Source organism: Ursus arctos, unplaced genomic scaffold (genome assembly GCF_023065955.2).
Source record: "Ursus arctos isolate Adak ecotype North America unplaced genomic scaffold, UrsArc2.0 scaffold_18, whole genome shotgun sequence".
NCBI classification, from domain to species: domain Eukaryota; kingdom Metazoa; phylum Chordata; class Mammalia; order Carnivora; family Ursidae; genus Ursus; species Ursus arctos.
In genome coordinates, this window is record NW_026622852.1 from 53,917,935 (window position 1) to 53,938,069 (window position 20,135).

The 20,135-nt window shown below is 53.1% G+C and overlaps 1 protein-coding gene and 1 long non-coding RNA gene across 3 annotated transcripts; one reads left to right on the forward strand and one right to left on the reverse strand.

Moving 5' to 3' along the window:
• Positions 1–256: 256 nt before the first annotated feature.
• Positions 257–3,891, reverse strand: LOC130544005 (uncharacterized). The gene is made up of 3 exons (XR_008959848.1): positions 3,413–3,891; positions 2,478–2,704; positions 257–530 (listed from the first exon to the last, which is right to left on the reverse strand). It is a non-coding gene; the product is annotated as an uncharacterized LOC130544005 (long non-coding RNA).
• A 65-nt stretch (positions 3,892–3,956) lies between these two features.
• TBC1D13 (TBC1 domain family member 13) lies at positions 3,957–20,048 on the forward strand. 2 transcript variants are annotated; one of them, XM_026514120.4, is made up of 12 exons: positions 3,957–4,096; positions 5,061–5,134; positions 6,652–6,692; positions 7,287–7,348; positions 7,484–7,583; positions 8,366–8,448; positions 10,514–10,673; positions 14,108–14,318; positions 15,058–15,221; positions 16,164–16,324; positions 16,460–16,517; positions 17,387–20,048. In XM_026514120.4, the coding sequence occupies exons 1-12, from the start codon at positions 4,074–4,076 to the stop codon at positions 17,450–17,452; spliced, it is 1,203 nt and encodes a 400-aa protein (XP_026369905.1). In that variant the 5' UTR covers positions 3,957–4,073; the 3' UTR covers positions 17,453–20,048. The 2 variants fall into 2 exon arrangements, with proteins under 2 accessions (XP_026369905.1, XP_057169781.1); XM_057313798.1 differs by having other exon boundaries at positions 3,978–4,096; positions 16,460–20,048.
• Positions 20,049–20,135: the final 87 nt, after the last annotated feature.

The following is a 20,135-nucleotide window of genomic DNA, read 5'->3' on the forward strand; positions in this document are numbered from 1 at the left end:
ATGGACTATGAGAAACAAACTGAGGACTTCAGAGGGGAGGGGGGTGGGGGAATGGGATAGACCGGTGATGGGTTATAAGGAGGGCACGTATTGCATGGTGCACTGGGTGTTATACACAACTAATGAATCATCGAGCCTTACATCGGAAACCGGGGATGTACTGTATGGTGACTAACATAATATAATAAAAAATCATTAAAAAAAAAAAACCCTCAATTTCAGTAAGAAAGCAGGCAATTCAACAAAAAATGGGCAATAGATTTGAACAGATAATTTTTCCGAAGAACATACATGAATGGCAAACACATGACAGGATACTCAACATCATTAGTCTTAAGGAAATGCACATTAGAGCTATAATAAGATACCAATACTCACCTACTAGAACGTCAAAATTAAAAAGACCAACCAGGGACGCCTGGGTGGCTCAGTCAGTTAAGCGTCTGCCTTCCGCTCAGGTCATGATCTCAGAGGAGAGCCTGTTTCTCCCTCTCCCTCTGCCGCTCCCCCTGCTTGTACTCTCTTGCTCTCTGTCAAATAAAGAAAATCTTTAAAAAATAAATAAAAATAAATAAAATAAAAAGACCAACCATGTTAAGTGTTGGTGAGGATGTGGTACAATGGGGCTCTCACACGCTGCTGGTGTGGGTGAAAAACGATACAGCCATATTGGAAAATGGTTTGGCACGTCCTTTTTTTTTTTTTAAGATTTTTATTTATTTATTTGACAGAGAGAAAGAGAGAGAGAGAGAGATGGAGCACAAGCAGGGGGAGCAGCAGAGGGAGAAGGAGAAGCAGGCTCCCCGCTGAGCAGGGAGCCCGATGTGGGGCTCGATTCCAGGACCCTGGGATCCTGACCTGAGCGAAGGAAGCCGTTCAACCAGCTGAGCCACCCAGGCGCCCCTGTTTTTGGCAGTTTCTTAAAAATTTAAAATTCATCCAGCCTTTCCAGTCCAAGAAAAAAAGAAAGCATATGTCCATATAAAGACCTGTGCGTGGATGTTCATAGCAGCTTTAGATTAATAGCAACAAATGGAAACGACCCAAATGCTCACCAACAGGTGAATGGATAAACAATGGTGTATTCATATAATGGAATCTACACAGCAATAAAAAGAAATGAAGTGGGGGCGCCAGGCTGGCTCAGTTGGTAGAATATGAGGCTCTTGATCTCAGGGTTGTGAGTTCAAGCCCCACGTTGGGTGTAGAGATTATTTAAAAATAAAGTCTTTTGAAAATAAACAAACAAAATTAAAAGTAGTGAAGTGCTGATACATGCCACAGCATGCAAAATCTCAAAATAATTATGCTGAGTGACAGAAGCCAGATAAAAAGGAGCACACAGCATATGTTCCCTTTTATATACAATTCTAGAAAATGCAAACTAATCTATAGTGACAGAAAGCAGATGAGCGGTTGCCTGGAGGGGGGGGAGGGGGAGGTGAGGGCTTACAAAAAGAGGAAGAAGGCAGAAGATGGGAAGGGCAGGAGGAATCTTTTGAGGGCGAAGGATATGCTTATTATTTTAATAGTGGTGCCGGTTTCACAGTTGTGTGTGTATATATATATACCTATATATATCTCTAAACTTATGTAAGTGTACACTTTAAATATGGGCAGCTTAGGGCACATCAAATATATCTCGAAGCTGGTAAAATTGTATAAAAATGAAACCAGTGGGGAAACTGGGTGAGGAGTACAAAGGATCGTTCTGTACTATCTTTGGAGCTTCCTGCAAACCTATAGTATTTCAATATAGAAAGTTAAATACAAATTTAAAAAATCGTATTAGTACTTGTTAAATTGCTCTGGGAAAAAGCTGTATTGGTTTAATTCACTTTAAACTCGTTTGAGGGGCTCCTGGGTGGCACAGCGGTTAAGCGTCTGCCTTTGGCTCAGGGCGTGATCCCGGCGTTGCGGGATCGAGCCCCACATCAGGCTCCTCCGCTATGAGCCTGCTTCTTCCTCTCCCACTCCCCCTGCTTGTGTTCCCTCTCTCGCTGGCTGTCTCTATCTCTGTCAAATAAATAAATAAAATCTTAGAAAAAATAAATAAACTCGTTGGAGAGAGGCCTGTTCTTCCATAGCCCAGTGATGGTATGTGCAGTAAATGCTGATTCCTTTTTTTTTTTTTTAAAGATTTTATTTATTTGACACAGATAGAGACAACCAGCGAGAGAGGGAACACAAGCAGGGGGAGCGGGAGAGGAAGAAGCAGGCTCCCAGCGGAGGAGCCTGATGTGGGGCTCGATCCCAGAACGCTGGGATCACGCCCTGAGCCGAAGGCAGACGCTTAACCTCTGTGCCACCCAGGCGCCCCAGTAAATGCTGATTCCTTTTACCCATCCAAGAGGCAGAAGACGGTTATTCAATTCATACTCATCTCAGCGTAAGCCCAATTTAATGTCATTTCAGGCTTTGGTGAAACATTGTTATTTCTTCTTTGAAGTGCCTACTTATAAGCTTGGCTCTCTTACCTCCTTCAGATGTTTCTTTACATGTCACCTCAGAGCAGCTTGCCAGACCCCACTATTTAAAATTCCAATACTCTGGGATTCCTGGGTGGCTCAGTCCATTGAGTGTCTGCCTTGGGCTCAGGCCATGATCCCAAGGTCCTGGGATCCAGTCCCACATCCGGCTCCTTGCTCAGTCAGGAGCCTGCTTCTCCTCTGCCTGCCGCTCCCCCTGCTTGTGCTCTCTCGATCTATCAAATAAATAAATAAAATCTTTAAAAAACGAACTCCGTATATGTTAGGAAGATTCACATTTTATCACAAAGGGCGCATACGTTTCCCCCTATTGATGTTTGTTTTTTACTTTGCCACATAGAGGTTTTAAATTTCTGGTAGTTATTTGTCTTATCTTTCATGGCTTCTGGGTCTTGTGTCTCCCTTCCCTAAAATTATAAACATTTTTCTGTGTATTTCTTCTAATCCCATAGATTTTCCCCTTGAAAAGCTCTAATTCATCTGGAATTTATTTTTCTGTCAGATGTGAGGTAGAAATAGGACTTTATTTTTTTCTAAATGATAGCCCACAGTCTGCCATTTTCTTAACATACCATTGTGTTTTTCCTTGTCTTCCTAACCAACTGCTATTCTTTTTATCCGGAAAAATAGTCCTTTCCTGTTGTGCAATTATGACAGTATTCATTTAGGTCTTGTATTTCATACAAGAACGTAATCTTTGCAGCCTACAGAAACATTTAGCTCGGTACCTAGCACACAAGTGGGAGCAGCAATCGTGGGACTGGCGAATAAAGGAACAGATAGGTATCTGTGTGCGGGCTTCATGGAGCGGAGAAGTCCTGAGAGCTTGAGGGTGGGTTTGAGGTTTCCCGGTCCAGTGACAACGTTTTCACCCATCAGTGGACAAATTAAAAAAATAAGGACAATTATACATATATGCGCACCTCTGTGTAGAGAAAAATCATTGTGAGGCTGCCAGTTGGGTCTTTTCTCGGGAAGGATCCTGAAATCTTGGCTTTCTTTTTCTATTGTGCTGATACGGTACATTTCACGTTCATCAACTCCAAAAGCCAAGCCACTGAACTGTAGTCCTGCTCTTCCATCCGACAGTTACTGAACCGTCTGCTCGGTGCGGGCGCTGCTGTCACAGGCGTCGAGGACTCAGCAGTAAAAAGAGCAGCCTGGAGGCCTGTGTAGTTTAGCAGGGAAGGTCCACATTCCCGAAACAATGACGCCACAGTGTACCGCCGGCGAGGACCGGGTAAGGAAGAGGGCAGGGTGACAAGTATACTGCATAGATGGAAACTGAGGCCCAGGGAAGCGCAAAGAACAGGCCTCGGGCACACAGCCTGCGCGCTCACCGGCGCGTCCCTAACTTGGGCGGCGGGACCCCGCTCCCGGCAATCTCGGGGCCGACCGCGGCAGTGGGGGGATGGGCGGCACGTGAGCGGGGCGGAGTCGGGCAGAGGGGCGGGGCGAGACGGAACGCGCGCGCCGGGGGCTGCGTTTCCGGTCGGAGGCCTTTGCAGAGCGCCCCGCTTCCCTAGGGGGCGGCGGCGGCGGTGGAGGCGGCGGAGGCAGCGGGGGGATCCGGAAGTCAACACCATGTCGAGTCTGCACAAGAGCAGGTAAGGGCCATGGGGCCGACCCAGCCACACCACTCTCGGCCAAGCTGCCTCCTTGCAGAGGGGGGCGCAGGTGCGGCCAGGAGTCGGGGACCCCCTCCCGGTAGAGGGTCTCGGGCGCCCACTTTCACACCTCATTGCCTCTGGGGCTAAGAGGGCACGGAGCGGACGCACCTCTTTTGCTCCCTGGTGTCACCCCATCTCTCTCCCTCATCCTGGACCCCGGGTTTCCCTCTTCCCCTCGTGTCTTCCTCATCCAAGGCCTGGATGCCCCCCGTTCTCCAGCTCCCCCCCCCCCAGTTTTTGTCTCCCCTGTTAATTCTCTGCCCCAGTACCCTCCCCTCCAAATGCTCCCTGTCCCCCTGGCACGTTTTTTACAAGGCATGCTGGAGAACCTGGATTCTCCAGTCTTCCCTCCCCCAGGCCAAATCCCGCAGCAAATTTTGCTCACTCTTCAATTTTCGTCCAGGACTTGTTCTTTAACCCTTTGGTCTTTGCCTGCAGGCTAGCCCAGAGGTCTTCTAATGGTTATATTTTTGAGCCTGGAGAGCTGCGTGCAGATGACACAGGCCCCTTGTCTAGGGATCATGTTACTCCTGGTTCCTAGGGTTCCTTGAGTTCAGATAGTGGCCCTGTGGGCTGGGCCTGGCCAGCAGGAAGTGCCCAATAAATGCTTGCTCACTAAATATTAGAAATGTGTCTAATTTCATGATGTTCATTTGAGAACCTCTAGACAAGAATCTCTCTGTTTCTGGGTTTGGAGGAAGAAGTGATCTGTAGTTCTGTCATTCCCCAAGGATGCCTTTGGCCAGGACCTTGACAGCTTTGCTGCCTTTCTGTCCTGAAGGGACGGGAGGAGCAGGGTGAAGACTGGTGATAGGAGAGCTTTGGGCTTCAGGAGTGATCGCTAAGTCTGTCACCGTGGGGTTTGGGTGTGCCTCACTTGCCTCCCCATCCCGCCTTCTAGGATTGCAGATTTCCATGATGTCCTGAAGGAGCCCACCATCGCCTTGGAAAAGCTTCGGGAACTCAGTTTTAGTGGTAAGCGGCAGCTCTCTGGGTTCAGGGTCTCCCTAGAGCAGCATTGTGTTTAGAATGGAGGGAAAGGTACCCAAGGCCCCAACATCTGGTCAGTCCTGGGGTCAGGCCGCCCCCTGGGGACTTCTCCAGATCTTGTGACTCTGAACAACCCTGACGGCCCTGACCACCAAGGGCAGGCCTGTGGGCCTTAGGATGTTTCCTGGCGTTTAAGTGGTGCTTGCTGCTGGCAGAGAGTAACTGGAGAAGGCTGAACGCGGCAGGCTGGGAGGCTGGAGCGGGAGGAGACATGAGCCTGGAGCCGCGCAGTGTCTTCCTCACTCCTCAGCCCACTTCCTGTGTTGTGGAACTTGGTAAGCTGCAGAGCGGTTCCTGGTTCTGCCCTAGGCTTGGGGATCAAAGCTGACTCCGACAATAGTGAACTTTGGTTAAGGCCTTGAGACCCTGACTCTAGGAGCTGGACTTCAGCAATGTTTGACTTTGCCCTCCCCAGCATGGTGAACCTTCCAGCATGGAGATTTTTGCTTATCTTTTAAAATATCCTGGGTGTTCTGTGTGGTTCTTGTTACTGCTCGGCCCTTGTGACTTTGTCAGCAAGGAATTCTTGAGTTGCTCTTCTCCTGCCCGGGCAGATTCTGAGGTGGGGGCATTAGCTCCTGTTCATGGTATTAGGGGTCCTGGAGCAACGGCTGCTGTAGCGAGCTTCCTGACTGTATTGCAGGAGGGGTTTGTTTTGTTCAGGAGTGATATTCAGACCCTGAAGGCCTTGAGGGGTCACGGGATGTGTACTGAGCTCAAGAATCTACCAGGCCTCGGGGGAGCCATTCTGCAGGAGTGGTTGAGTTTGGGCTGTAGAGTTAAGACAGACCTGTGTTTGAGTCCTTGATTGCTCTGTCTTTACAGACAACTATGTTAATCTTCCCTATTTACTAGGGTTTTAATGAGGATTAAGTGAAATAGTGTCCATCAGGCACAAAGCACTTACCACTGATAGCTTAATTTATGTTCCACAAATATTTGTGGTATGCCTTCTGTGTGCTGGGCCCCATGGTAGAGACGGGGACTGTAAGACGCATTTGGTTCTTCTCTTTCTGGGGCTTACCCGGTGGTCGGGGTTACAGATGTTAAATAAATACACCAACTATGTTATACAATCCCGACTGTGATGGACGCTATGAAGGAGAAGCCACGGATCCGTCATCGTTTGTAACAAGAGATCTGACTTTCATTGGGAAGAGATGATGGTGGGTAAACGCTGCTCTGAGGAAGAATGACCAAGAATAAGAAGGTGTTATCCTCAAAAGAACATTCCACACAGAGGGAGCTCTGGGCTGGGGGCAAGGATCATGGGGAGAAATACACAGGATTAGGATCCAGTCCAGTCATCTTTCTGACAGAAGATGATCCTTGAAGAAGTACTTCTTGCCCACTCCATTCCCTGCCAACTGGCTCTGAGGTGGAGGGCTGGGGGGTCCGGGGGCTCTGGCTTGGGGCGTGACTCTTGCCTGCTGTGTCCACAGGCATCCCCTGTGAGGGCGGACTGCGGTGCCTCTGCTGGAAGGTGGGTGTGCCTGGCCTGGGGCGTCTGCTCTGCCGAGAGTCCCTGGGTTCCTGCATGGGCTGCCGCCACCCCGGCCCCTTCTTGTTCTACGCCTTTCCTTGCTTGTTCGAGGAAACTCTTCTGGGAAGTTGTGGGTTTTCTGTTCTTCTTGGTGTCCCTCCAGGATCCCCTTGGGGATGGAACGCTTTGTAGTGCCAGTGAAGCCCTCTCCTTCCTGGCCCATACAGTGTAGCGGAAGTGATGCTTCATGGGACCAGAAAAAGGCCATGCTCTGCCCACGGCTCTTAGCTGAGGTGGGGGCCAAAGCCCAGTGTCTGGGTTTCCAGCCGCTTGGAGCACCAGGTTTTATTATTATTTGGAAGAGTCTGTGTGAAGAAAGCAGCAGAAAGGGCTGGTGTTTGGGGTAAAGGAGGAGGGAGGCAGTGGAGAGCAAAGGGGAGGCTATCCCCAGCCCACACCTCCACTCGTGGGTTTCAGCCCATCTGGTTTTCTCTGGGCTTTATTAGACGTTTTCCTGGAGGCCGGTCAGCCTCCATCTACTGTCTGGGGTTGAGCTGGAGAGTCGCCAGAGCTTTGTCCCCTCCCTCTGTGCAGATTCTCTTGAACTACCTCCCCTTGGAAAGAGCCTCATGGACCTCCATCCTGGCCAAGCAGAGGTGAGACCATGAGGAAGGGATGACGGGAGGGCCTTTGTATCAGACAACAGGCCTTGCCTCCTGTTGCTGCTTCTCTGGTCTGGGCTCCCTGGACGGGACCTTTGGGGTCATGTGTCTGTCCTCTTCTCTCCCCAGGGAGCTATATTCCCAGTTCCTGAGGGAAATGATCATCCAGCCTGGCATTGCCAAGGCCAACATGGGTGTGTCCAGGGAGGATGTGACCTTTGAGGACCATGTAAGTACGGGTGGCAGGAGGGAGTGAGGCTACAGAATAGGGAGGGGTACAGGCTTTGGAGCTGGCAGGTTCCCCCCACCCCAGAGGACAGGTGTAGCCAATCTGGGTCCCCTGGGCCCGTCCAGTACCTCCTTTCTGTGTCGGGCCGCTTGGCCTGTGAAGGCTGTTGTCTCTCCCTTCTGCTTCCCAGGCCCTGGCCCCAGTCAGAAATGTAAGTCATAGCTTGGGCTCCCGAGTGTGTGCATAGCACTGAGCCCGGTCCTCCGTGTGGGCTCTGTCTCCTTTCCTCCTCACCTCTTTGTCCTGGGAAAGGTTTTAATTTTATAGTTGAAGAAAGTCAGAGCAGGGCAGGAGTGAGAATAGACTATCTTCCTGTGGCCTGGAGGAAGCCTCGTTCTCTCCTCAAATACCAAGCCCCTCCCCTCGTGCAGGAAGTGGGGATGGATGGACGGAGGCCCACGCTCCGAGGATTAGGATGGGCGATTCATTCATCCAGCAAGCATTCAGCGAGCGCCTGGTATAGGCAGCATTCGAGAGCGGCAGCCGCAGACAGGGCGCTCCCTGGCCAGCAGGGACGCCCTCGGAGCACACTGCAGGACCGCACTTGCAGTTTGAACGTGATGTGGGAGGCTCCCCGCGTAGCTCACAGGCGGTCTCAGAGCCTCGGCGGGGCCTCTGGTGGGATTGTTGGTTTGGGGCCTCTGCTCAGGCCCCCAGGCTGGAGTCTGCCCGCTGACGTCCTAGTCTGACGTAGCACAGAGCAGCTGATCCTCTCCCCACAGCCGCTGAACCCCAACCCCGACAGCCGGTGGAACACTTACTTCAAGGACAATGAGGTGCTGCTGCAGATCGACAAAGACGTCCGGTAAGTGGGGCCCTGGGGCTCAGGAGCTGGCCCGTAGGACTGTTGGGGAGTTTCCAGTCCCGTACTTTCCAGCCCGCGCCCACAGGTGTTTGAGGAACTGGTGGGTCATCCAGCAGGTGGGTCCAGGCCCACAGGCCAGCAGTATGGGCCTGTGAATGGGGCTGCAAGCGGGGCGAGGGCCTGACGCTCCTTTCTCCCTGCCCCGGTGGCGTTGGTGCCCCAGGCGGGTATGGGTTGATCTGACCGCTCCGGCGGCAGGCATTGCGGCCCTACTGCACAGCAGGCTCTGTGCCAGGCTCCGGGTTGAGCATGGCGTCGACAGACATGGTCCCTCTTAGGAGCCTAGAACCTGGTGGGGAGGACGGGAAGACAGTCATTCAGCAAGACCGATCTTCTGAGTAATTAGCGTCTGTGGTAAATGCTCTGAGGGGAGCGTTCAGGGTGCTTAAAGAGTTTGGGGGAAGCCTTGGCTGAGGTCTCGGGAGTGGGAGGCCTTGGGGGAAGACGGAGGGAAGGGTCGTGGCTGGGGGGAGCTGCCTGTGGGAAGGCCCTGGAAAGCCCGCGGAAGCACGTTCGAGGAGCTGCGTGAGCGCCAGCGTGCTCGAAGCCACGCCAGAGGGAGGCAGGGGTCGGACCTTGGACTTGATCCCGAGGACATGGGGCATTCGTGCAAAGGTTTTGAGCATAGGAGGGACAGGGTCAAATGTGTGTTTTTTGAAAAATTGTGAGCTATAGTGCGTACGTGGGTGTGCTTTTCCACTTGGCAGAGAAATGTGGAAACACTCCTGGGCCGTCCCGTGGGGTTGGCGGGTCTGGCAGCGGGCGGGATTTCCCGCAGGGCTGCGTGAGGAGCCGGAACGGAGGTTGTGTGCAGCGGGGCTGAGTGGTTAGAGCTGGAGTTCTGGAATCTGTTCGCCTGGTTTCAGTTCCTCCTGCAGCGGGTGTGAGCTGTGTCTCCAGGCCCTCACCACCCTGGGTGGGGGCCGCTCCTCTTTCTATGCTCATGTTGCCCAGGCCCATCTTCAGAAGGCCCCAGGTGGACGCCCAGCCCAGCGCGGCTCAGCCAGGGTGCAAAAGGGGGCTCGTCTCCTGTGTTCTCAAGCTGGTGTTGGGCCAGCCTCTGTCCACAAGGTGCATTAACAGCTGGGAGTCAAGAACCACGTCTTAAACCCGTTCTAGAGAAACGGTTTCGCGTCTCACACTGGTAGCGACTGTAGCACGTCCCTAGCGTTTCTGGAGGGCGCGTTTGCAATGTGCTTTGTGTAAGACGTCTGGAAAATGTGCCTCTGCTGCTGTACGTTCACGAGAAAAACTTGCTGCCTTAAACTCACACGGCGCTGTGTGTCCGTTATACCTTAGTCAGCCCGGAAACAACAATACCAGCTCGATCACATTCTAGAAACTGTCTCCCACCTTGATTTTTCCTCTCCCCCTGTCTTGGACATCTTCCTATGTCAGCTGTATATGCTGTCCTGTTATACAATGTGCAATGTGGCCATTTCGAGCCACGCTACACTTAATACCCTGTGCACATTAGATAAAATTTTAAAGATTTTACTTATTTGTCACAGGTGCACGCACGCGTGCACAAGCAGGGGGAGCAGCAGGCCGAGTAAGATGCCGGCTCCCCGATTAGCAAGGAACCCGATGTGGGACTCGATCCCAGAATCCTGGAATCACGACCTGAGCTGAAGGCAGACACTTGACGACTATATCGTCCAGGCGTCCCTAGATAAATGTTTTTGACGTGGAGAGATGTTTGTGGTTTAAGAGAAGAGTTGGATTATAAGACCATACGGACACCTAAAAAATTTGTATGTGTATCTCTTTGCAAATAACACATAAGAATATGGGTATATTTTTGCGTGTGTACGTGTGTGTATATATGCATGTATAATAAGTGTATTGCTCTTTAAAAACTAAACTTTTAAACATAAAATGTTATTTTTTAAAAAACCCAGAAGATGCCTTTTGGGATACTGGAGCTCCCTGCAGTAGGGTGCTGATGGAATGCCCCAGGCTTCCACCCTGAGTAACAGAACTCTGTCCTGTTCCCTCTTGACAGGAGGTTGTGCCCAGACATATCTTTCTTCCAGAGAGCCACCGAGTACCCCTGCCTCCTTATCCTCGACCCCCAGAATGAGTTCGAGACCCTTCGAAAGCGGGTGGAACAGACAACGCTGAAATCCCAGACAGTGGCCCGGAACCGGAGTGGAGTCACAAATGTGAGAGCCAACCTGGGGGCCGCAGGGATGTCCTAGGACAGCCTTTTCCTCCGTGCTTCCCTTGGAGCCCTGGCCACTGGCCATTGGGCCTATGACCATCTGCCCTGACAGTTACCCAGAGGGACTTTGGGTAATGTGGTCCTGCCAGGTCCGCCTCTGGGGTTCTTTCTGCAAGTCAGGTATCAAAAGCTGGGTGTAAGGGGTACTGGGGGAGGGCCGTGCTGTGCGGTGAATTACTTGAAAAAGTAATTGCACGTTGATGGGAAAGTGTGGTGGGAGCAGTGATGGCGGTGGGGAGCTGATTGGGCCTGGGCGTCCAGGAAGACTTCCTGAGGAAGTGACATTTAAGCCCAGCATCCAAGAACTACGAGGAAAGCTCATTCCAGGTGGAGAGGAGGGCATACCTGGAGGCTTCAGGCAGGAGAGAGTGTGGTGCGTTCAGGGAATAGTGGGGTCCAGCCTGGCTAGAGGCAGGGCTGCTGGAGGCTGCTGGCAAGATCAGTGGGGGTGAGGCTGCCTGGGGCCTTTGTCCCGAGGGCTGGGGAGCCTTGCAGCATTTTAGGCAGGCCAGTGACATGATTCGGGTCCACCTTTGTAAAGGATTGGTGTGGGCCCTGGGGGGTATTGATCGGCGGGGGGGGGGGGGGGGGGTAACAGCGGAGGTCAGGAGGCGGCTATATCGTCCAGGCAAAGGTGGGTAAGGGCCAGGGTAGAATGGGGGTGTGGAGCTGAGAGACTTAGGAGCTAGAATTTTTTTTTTTAAAGATTTTATTTTTTTAAGTAATCTCTACACCCAACACGGGTGTTCCAGATTTACACCCCTGAGCTCAAGAATCGCATGCTCTGCTGACTGAGCTAGCCAGGCGCCCCAGGCGCTAGAACTGAGAGGACGTGTGCTGGCCAAGTCCTGCCGAGTGTTTGAGTCCCATTCTTCTAGCAGATTCCTGGAACTCGGAGAAGCTGCTTGTAACCAGATGAAGCACATTACCTTATTCCTTAATTTATACCTATGCTTTGGTACGTGGAACTCCCAACGTGCTCCTCAGAATGTTTCATTGTCCTCCAACAGTGGAACAACCCTTCTCTGTAAGCTCTCACAAGCTAGTGACAGATGATATTGCAGAAGCTTTTGTTCCCCCCAGTAGAATGAGTGGTCAAGTCTCTGTGTCTCTAGGAGAGCAGCCGTTTTCTGCTACCAGGGTGACAAGGGCAGTTACAGCTGATCCCAGCGTCCACTGTAACTAGGACAGAGTTGCGTGGGTCGGAGGGCGCAGAATGTTTGGTTTTGTGGGCGACCCTCTTACTCACTGCTGATGTTCTGGGTCCAGGGAAGGTGGGGACCTGACTTCATTCATTTCACTATAGTAATTGGGGTGTGAGAGCCAAGCTCTTACCCACTTTAGGTTTCGATTTGGTCTTGGTGGCAGAGAACCTGACCAGAAGCTTCATCCCTGGACCTTGAGGCCTGTGGTTGGACAGTTGAGTTCAAGTTGAACACCCATCTGACCTTGGGTCAGTAATACCAGCTCACTTTCCTGGGCCTCCGTCTCCTCTTCTATAAGCTGGGCCTAATCATTTCCATCCTCCTGGCTTTTGAATTGCCAAGAGGATGAAATGAGGTCATGGCTCTGCAGATTTTTGGAAGACTGGAAAGCACTTCTCTGAGGTCTCGTCTTCAGGCTCCAGAGTCAGCCAATCTGGGTTCGAGTCCTAGTGCCACCATGTAATGTGAGCCTTTGATGGGTGACCTAACATTCCTTTTTTTTTTTTTTTTTTTTTTAAGATTTTATTTATTTGAGAGAAAGAGAGTGAGAGAGAAAGAGAGCACGAGCAGGGGGAGGGGCAGAGGGAGAAGCAGACTCCCACTGAGCAGGGAGCCCATCTCAGAGCTCGATCCCAGGACCCTGAGATCATGACCAGAGCCGAAGTCAGACGCTTCACCGACTGAGTCACCCAGGCACCCCGAGTGACCTAACATTTCTGAGCCTCAGTTTCCTCATCCTGAAAATGATGTTGAGCCGATATTCTAGATTGTACAGAGGATTTAATGGCAGGATGCTTGTAGAGCACTGTCTTGCACTTAGAAAGCTCTCAGTACATGTTAGTGATGTGTGTGTGAGCGCCCATGTACACGTGTGTATGATGGGAGAGGGACTTCGTCTTCAGGACCCCGTGCTTCCAGGATGGCTCCATACACCGTCCCTGCCTGCGTCAGCCTGTAGCTCTCTCACACAGGGAACCCCAGGCAGGCACCTGAATGCAGAGCCCCCCCGAGGCTTCTGCTGGCACCCCTGCTGGAGACCTCTGCTCTGCTGCAAGAAGATCCCCCTCTAGCAGGGATCCTCTTCTATTTATCTCCCAGCTTTTTCTTTTCTTTAAGATTTATTTGAGAGAGAGAGAGAGAGTGCACGTGCACGCAGGGGAGATGCAGAGGAAGAGAATCTCAAGCAGGCTCCCTGCTTAGTGCAGAGCCTGATGCGGGGCTGGATCCCACAACCCGGGGCTGGATCCCACAACCCTGACATCATGACCTGAGCTGAAACCAGCAGTTGGATGCTTAACCAATCGGGCCACCAGGCTCCCCTACTTAAAGGTTTTTTTAAAAAGTAAAGTATGGGCGCCTGGGTGGGTCAGTCAGCTAAGCGTCTGCCTTCGGCTCAGGCCATGATCTCAGGGTCCTGGGATTGAGCCCTGCACCGGGCTCCCTGCTCAGCGGCGAGTCAGCTTCTCCCTCTGCCTCTGTGATTCCTTTCCCTCTGTGATTGCTTTCATTCTCTCTCAAATATATAAATAAAGTCTTTAAAAAATTAAAATGGGTGACTCATTCGGTTAAATGTCTGTCTTCGGCTCAGGTCGTGATCCCAGGGTCCTTGGGATCGAGTCCCACATCGGGCTCCTTGCTCAGCGGGGATCCTGCTTCTCCCTCTGCCTGCTGCTCCCCCTGCTTGTGCGCTCTCTCTGCCTCTCTCTGTCTCTGACAAATAAGTAAATAAAACCTAAAAATAAATTAAATAAATAAATAAACAAGTGAAGTATAACTTACATGCAGTAAAATGCAGAGATCTTAAGTATACAACTGGATGAACTTTTTCTTACATATATATCTTGTAACTGGCACGTCAGTCAGGACAGTAAACATTTCCATCATCTCGAATGTTCCTTAATGTCCATTCCCAGTCAGTACGCCGTCACCTCAGAGGTAAGTGTTGTTGTAGCTCTTATCACCGTGAATCAGACGGTAGTCCAGCTGTCTTGTGGAATATCCCACATTCTGGATTTGTCTGCCCATTTCTCCTTACGGTATTGGACACGTCCTGCTTTGCCGTGTGTTCCCCGTAAGCTGGAAGTTGAGTCTAGGCTGGAAGGGTAAGCTTTTCTGGTGAGAACACGTTATCTGTGACGCCACCCGCCTTACCGGCTCTGTCCTCCCGCAGATGAGCTCCCCACAGAAGAACTCTGCGCCGTCCTCCCTGAATGAGTATGAGGTGCTGCCCAACGGCTGCGAGGCCCACTGGGAGGTGGTGGAGCGTATCCTGTTCATCTACGCCAAGCTCAACCCTGGCATCGCTTACGTGCAGGGCATGAATGAGATCGTGGGGCCCCTCTACTATACCTTTGCCACCGACCCCAACAGCGAGTGGAAAGGTAAAAGGGCTCTTGGCTGCCCGCATCCCTCCTGTGGCTCCCTAGAAAAATGGACCAAGGGAAGCTGGGCTGATGGGCCTTGTTGGGCTCTGCAGCTCACTTCCCTTCTCTGGGCCTCCATCTCCCTTCCATCAGATGTGAGGAGTTGACCTGGATGGTTCCTAAGATCCTTTGCAGCTCAGGCTTTCTAGAATGTTGGAAGCTTACTGATCTCTCAGCATTTATACCTGAAATTCTGGGGGCGCCTGGGTGGTGCAGTCGGTTAAGCATCTGCCTTTGGCTCGGGTCATGATCCCAGGGTCCTGGGATCAAGTCCCGCATCGGGCTTCTTGCTCAGCGAGGAGCCTGCTTCTCCCTCTGCCTGCCACTCCCCTGGCTTATGCTCGCTCGCTCTCTGACAAATAAATAAAATCTTTAAAAAAAAATAACCGAAATTCTGGTAGAGGAGATGAGATGTATATACAGGAAGCTGAATGATTGACAAGGAATTAAATGAGTAACGATCGGAAGAATGTCATCAGAAGAGCATGTGATAGTTGCTGAGCGAAAGTACAGCGTTGCCAGAAGACGTGAGAAGACATCATGTCCTTAGCGTAGGGGAGGAGCATGGTGAAGGATAGAGGAGGGCCCTAGCCTGACCAGGAGGGTGGGTGGCCCGTCACACACGTGAGAGATGGGGTGGGACTTGGGAGAGCATCAGTGTTCTTGCAGCTACCCTCCCCCCGTCCCTGTTGCCCAGAGCACGCCGAGGCAGACACCTTTTTCTGCTTCACCAACCTCATGGCTGAGATCCGGGACAACTTCATCAAGAGCCTGGACGACTCACAATGTGGCATCACCTATAAGATGGAAAAGGTGTACTGCACCTTGAAGGCCAAGGACGTGGAACTCTACCTGAAACTGGTGAGGGGCGCCAGGACGCCTGGGCCACGGCGGGCAGGCGGGCAGGGGCACAGACAGCGGGCCTCCTGAGCACCCAGGCCTGGGGAAAGGTCTGGCTGGAGTCTGGGGATGGACAGTGGCTGCTGCCGCTGGGGAGCACTGCCCAAGCGCTGTGGCGCGACCGGAAGACCAAGGCAGCAGCTGACGTGGGAGCCTAGCAGGCTGGGCCTGAAGAGGAAGTTGGTAGGGTGCCCGTCGTGTGCCAGCCATGGCGCGGGGCATTTACCATATCTGAATGACTTTAGCCCGGTGGTGGTCCTCCGGGAAAAAAGGACGAACGTCATTTTTAAAAATTAAAAATCCTCTAGAAAGTTATGGGAGTGGCATTCCCTGTTTATTTCAGAAAACAGTTTTGTGAAGAGAAACTCTATAAACAAAAATCATTTGAAAAAAAAAAAACATGTAAGCAGGTCTTTTTAAACTGATACAGATACGTTTTTGCTGTTTTGTAACAATTTTTCAGTTACTATTCACTGGGCCTGACCGGAGGGCTCATCTCGGGGAATGACGGCCCCGTAAGGCTGTGGTGTGGAGTCAGTAAGTGAAACGGTCTATTGCACATACTAAGCACAAGGCCAGGCTTATCAGTAAGTGACTGGTAATGGGTCTGTCTGGCCCTAAATCCAAGGTTATAATCCACACCGTATTTTGAAAGAATTAAAGCCATCGTTTGTAAATCTGGAGAGCTTATATAAAAGGTTGGATTTCTGGCTTCTGTTGAAATATTGGAAGCACCGGCCGGTAGCAAGCCGTGGCTGCCCCTTCGGCCGGCCGGGGCTCTCCAGGTGCCCCAGTGCCGTTGCCCACTCCGTGTGCCTGGCACGGACACGTGTGGCCGGTGTGATGGGCTGCGTGGCACTGCGTGGCAGCCAAGCACCCCACCCCACGCCTCTGTCTCCCCAGCAAGAGCAGAACATCAAGCCCCAGTTCTTCGCCTTCCGCTGGCTGACACTGCTGCTGTCCCAGGAGTTCTTGCTGCCCGACGTCATCCGGATCTGGGATTCCCTCTTCGCCGACGACAACCGCTTCGACTTCCTCCTCCTGGTCTGCTGCGCCATGCTCATGTGAGTGTGACAGCCAGCAGAGGGGCACGTGCAGGGACTGCCCTCGTGGGGAGTGAGGAGGGAGCGGGAAGGGGCCCACTGGGCCTGCCCTCTGCGGCCCAGGGTTCCAGCACCTTCGCTGCTTGTTTTCCTCAGACTGATCCGGGAGCAGTTGCTGGAAGGGGACTTCACCGTGAACATGCGGCTCCTGCAGGTATGGGGTTCGGAGCGGCGAGCCCCGTCTTCAGCCGGGAGGCACGTACTTACCAAGCAGCCACCCACGCCGGCTGCTGGGACAGGCTGGGTCAGGAGCAAGGCAGAAGCGTCCAGACTCCGGAGGCGGATCTGGTTTGCATCTGGGTTTGCATCCCACTTCTGCCCCTTGCGTGTGGTGTGGCCCTGAGTGAATGACTAGACGTCTCTGGACCACGCGCTCTACGGAAGTTCATCGTACCTGGGACACAGCGGCGCCTGGGCCATCGTAGCGCTTGGGGGTGCAAGTGCTCGGGCCTGGGGGAGGAGAGGGGACTATAGTGGTTAAGAACGTGGGTGCAGAAGCAGACAGCTCAGGGTCCACGTCTTTGTGCCGCTGTGCTAGTCACGTGACCTGAGCCAAGTGACAACCTCTCCAGGCCTCGCTTTCTTCAACGCCTGGCCTGGGGTGGGTTTGCAGTAATCGGATTGATCAGGCCTAGTCACAGTCGCTTTCTCCTCAGACTGATGAGGCAACCCACTGAACTAGTGTGTGAGCAACGTCAGGCCCACTCTCAGGCTCGTTATGAACGGCACTCGGGTTTGAGGGCGGGAGAGAGATGGGGGAGTCCTGGTTCCTGAGGAGAAGGGGCTGTGATACTGGTTGGTGCTGGTTGGGTTGGGTCAGCTCGGGCTGCAGTGGGTGTAGTGTTTGCTCCATGCAGCGGTTTGGGCAGAATGCCCAATGTTGTCTGGTAGCCTGTGGTCTCTGTCCCTGAGGCCCAGGGCCCAGCATGGTGACGGGGCCCCGTGGGAAGGGCGTGGGTGTGGCAGAGGTGGTGAAGGGTGAGCTGACTTCAGAGGCATATCGTTGACCTTTCCCATTGCTAGGATTACCCCATCACAGATGTCTGCCAGATCCTTCAGAAGGCCAAGGAACTCCAAGACTCAAAGTAGCCTGCTGGCAAGAGGCCCAGGTTTGGGAGAGAAGACACCGACCCCTATGCCCTGGCTTCTGGGACACGCAGGAGCCTCTGGGATCCCAGCCAGCCCGAGGGGAAGCTGCAGGACTGGCCCACTCCAGGCCTCCTCATCTGGCTCCCTCACCCTAGGCCGCTCCCCGCTGGGGGCACACTGTGCCATGCTCCTTTCTAACCACCCAGCCCTGGCTCCCTCCCTGCTCTTTGACCCGGGGACCTTTTGCCCAGGCTGCTGAGCAAGGCTGGAGCTCATGAGGTGGTTTCCTGGGGCTGAGGCACACTGGGGGCACTGGGAGCTGGCAAGGGTCCGTCCCTGCCTCTGCTCTGCTCCTCCCTTCCTCCTCTCCTGCTCGGCTCTCCTGGGCTCTGGTTGCAGGAGGTGCTTGGCAAATGAGCCAGAAACCACTTCTTCTGGGGCTTGGTGCTTAGGCTTCTCCATGGGGAAGGTGACACTGTGAAGGAGCTAAGAAGCTGCCAGGCCCAGGTCACACCCTCTGGTCCTCTCCCACTGAGCGTGTGTTTCTGTCTGTAGTCAGGGATGGGTGTGTCTGTGTCCCTTCCTCCCCCAGGTGTCTGCTGCTCCTGTGTGTGTGTCTGTCAGTGTGTGTGTGAGGGGGGTGGGGGTATCTTTGGTCCCTTGAGGTTTTTCTTCTCTGTCTCCCTCCCTTCACAGAGTGTGTGTGACTCTCTCGCTCTGTCTGCCCCTCTCTCCATTCTCCCTCTGCCCTTCTTTCTTGGGGTGCCTTATCCCCAGCCTCCCCCCCCCATTCCATGAACCCCAGAGACAGAATGAGGAGTCTGGCTTAGCTAAGTCCCTGGGGGTCAACTTTGGCTTGTTCCTGTCCCCAGCCCTAGGCCCCCCAGGTCCCACAGACTGGGAGGGAGTCCCAGTGCCTCACTAGAGGGCCCCGAATCTGCTCCCGACAGAAATCTTGGAAACGGAAAGCTGCTGAGAAATGATGGCCCACAAGGCTTTGGGCCCCTTACCGTCCTTTCTGCCCAAGGTTGGAGGAAGGAGAAGAGAGAGAGCTGGGTCTTCCAGAGATTCCCCCCAAAGGCCTTTGTTTCCTGAAGGAAAAGGACACGAAAGTGGTACTGTACCAGGGGTTGGGATCCAAGTGCTTCAGGAGAGTAGTCATTCCCACGGCCTCCAAATCCTGGCCCAGAGCGGTGAGGCCCATACAAAGGCAGGTGGGACCAATGGGAGCCTCCCTGGGCCTGGGGTAGCTGAGCTTAACAGCCCTGGATCCTGTCGGTGCGAGGAAAGGTGTGTCTCCCGCAAGCAGGGTGAAGGAGCTGCTGGCCCTTCCCTGGTCACCTGCTTGGGCTGTTCCCGGGATTTGGGGCAGGGGCACCCAAGCAGGAGCGGCTTTCTTCTCTTGCCTTGGGGCTGTGGGAGGAGCGGGCTTACTTTGACCAAGCCCCTCCTCCTCTAGTGAGGAGGCAGGTGGTTTGGGTCTGGAAGGCTGGGCAATGTGGCAGGGGTCCTCAGCCTCTCCTCAGACTGGCCAGTGGTGGCCCTCTTGTCCCTAAAGCCTTCCCGAGCTGGTAGGCAGGACTTTGTGCTGCCCGCCCAGGCCTGGCTGTGGGCCAGGAAGAAGCTGTCCCCAAGTGGCTCCTATACCAGGTTGTACCTTGGATGCTGCTGGGATGTTATGCACATGCCTTTTTGCCTCTTCCTCTCCCAACACACAGTATTTGGGAGATTTTTTACTATTTATTCAGACTCCTGGTTATTTATTGCAGACTGGCTAGTGCTTGATTTGGAGGTGAAGGGTGGGGCCAGGAGGGTAAAAAGCAGTTGGAGACAGTCTTCCTGACCTTCCAAGGTCAGAGTCCACATCCTCTCCCCCTGCCTCTGGGACCTTCCTGATTTTCCAGCAGGTCCTGGCTGGGAGGGCTGTGAGCTCTGTACTGGAACTGAGGGTTAGGGCTACGGGAGGGCTGGTGTCGAGAGGGCTGGTATCGTCTCCGGACTGCTAGACCCCAGATGGCGCAGAGACACTTCCCACCAGCCTAGCTCAGCCTCTTCCCAGAACTTGTCAGCTGGTGGTTCAGTCCCAACTTTGACCCCTTCACAGCTTGAGGCTTGGGCCCCAGCCTGGGACCCAGTAGACTCTGCCCAGGACACCTGATGCATTCCCTCTTGCCTGTCCCCTGCCTTCCCTCCTGGGGCCATACTACTTGAATCACTGCATCTGATTCGCCTCAGTGACAGGTTTAGGTCCAGTGCTCTCTCCTTGACCTTGGGATGAGGGTCAAGAGCAGGGACCCTGTCCAGATGAGGCTGTGGTCCCCAGTGGGATACTGCCTGGAGACAGGAAGGGCCCTTGGTAATTCCCCCACCCCAGACTCTCCGGGGAGGTGCCCTGAGAGCCAGAGTGCCTGAGGCTTCCCCACTGGGAAGTTTCCCCCAGGACTTTGGACGCTTATAGATTGGGCAAAATGAACTCAGCAGGTCTCACTTGGGGGTCAGAATGTGAGTCTGCTTTTGTTCTTTTCATCAGTTTTATTTCCTTGAATCAATGCTGTTGATGACAAGTTGTCTTTAATAAATCATGTGTTCTTTGCAATGGGCATTGGTGCTATGATGGCCTGAAACAAGGAAAAGTCTGAGCAGGGGTGGTCAGGAGACTGTGAAAGTGGGCAAAGAAAAAGGC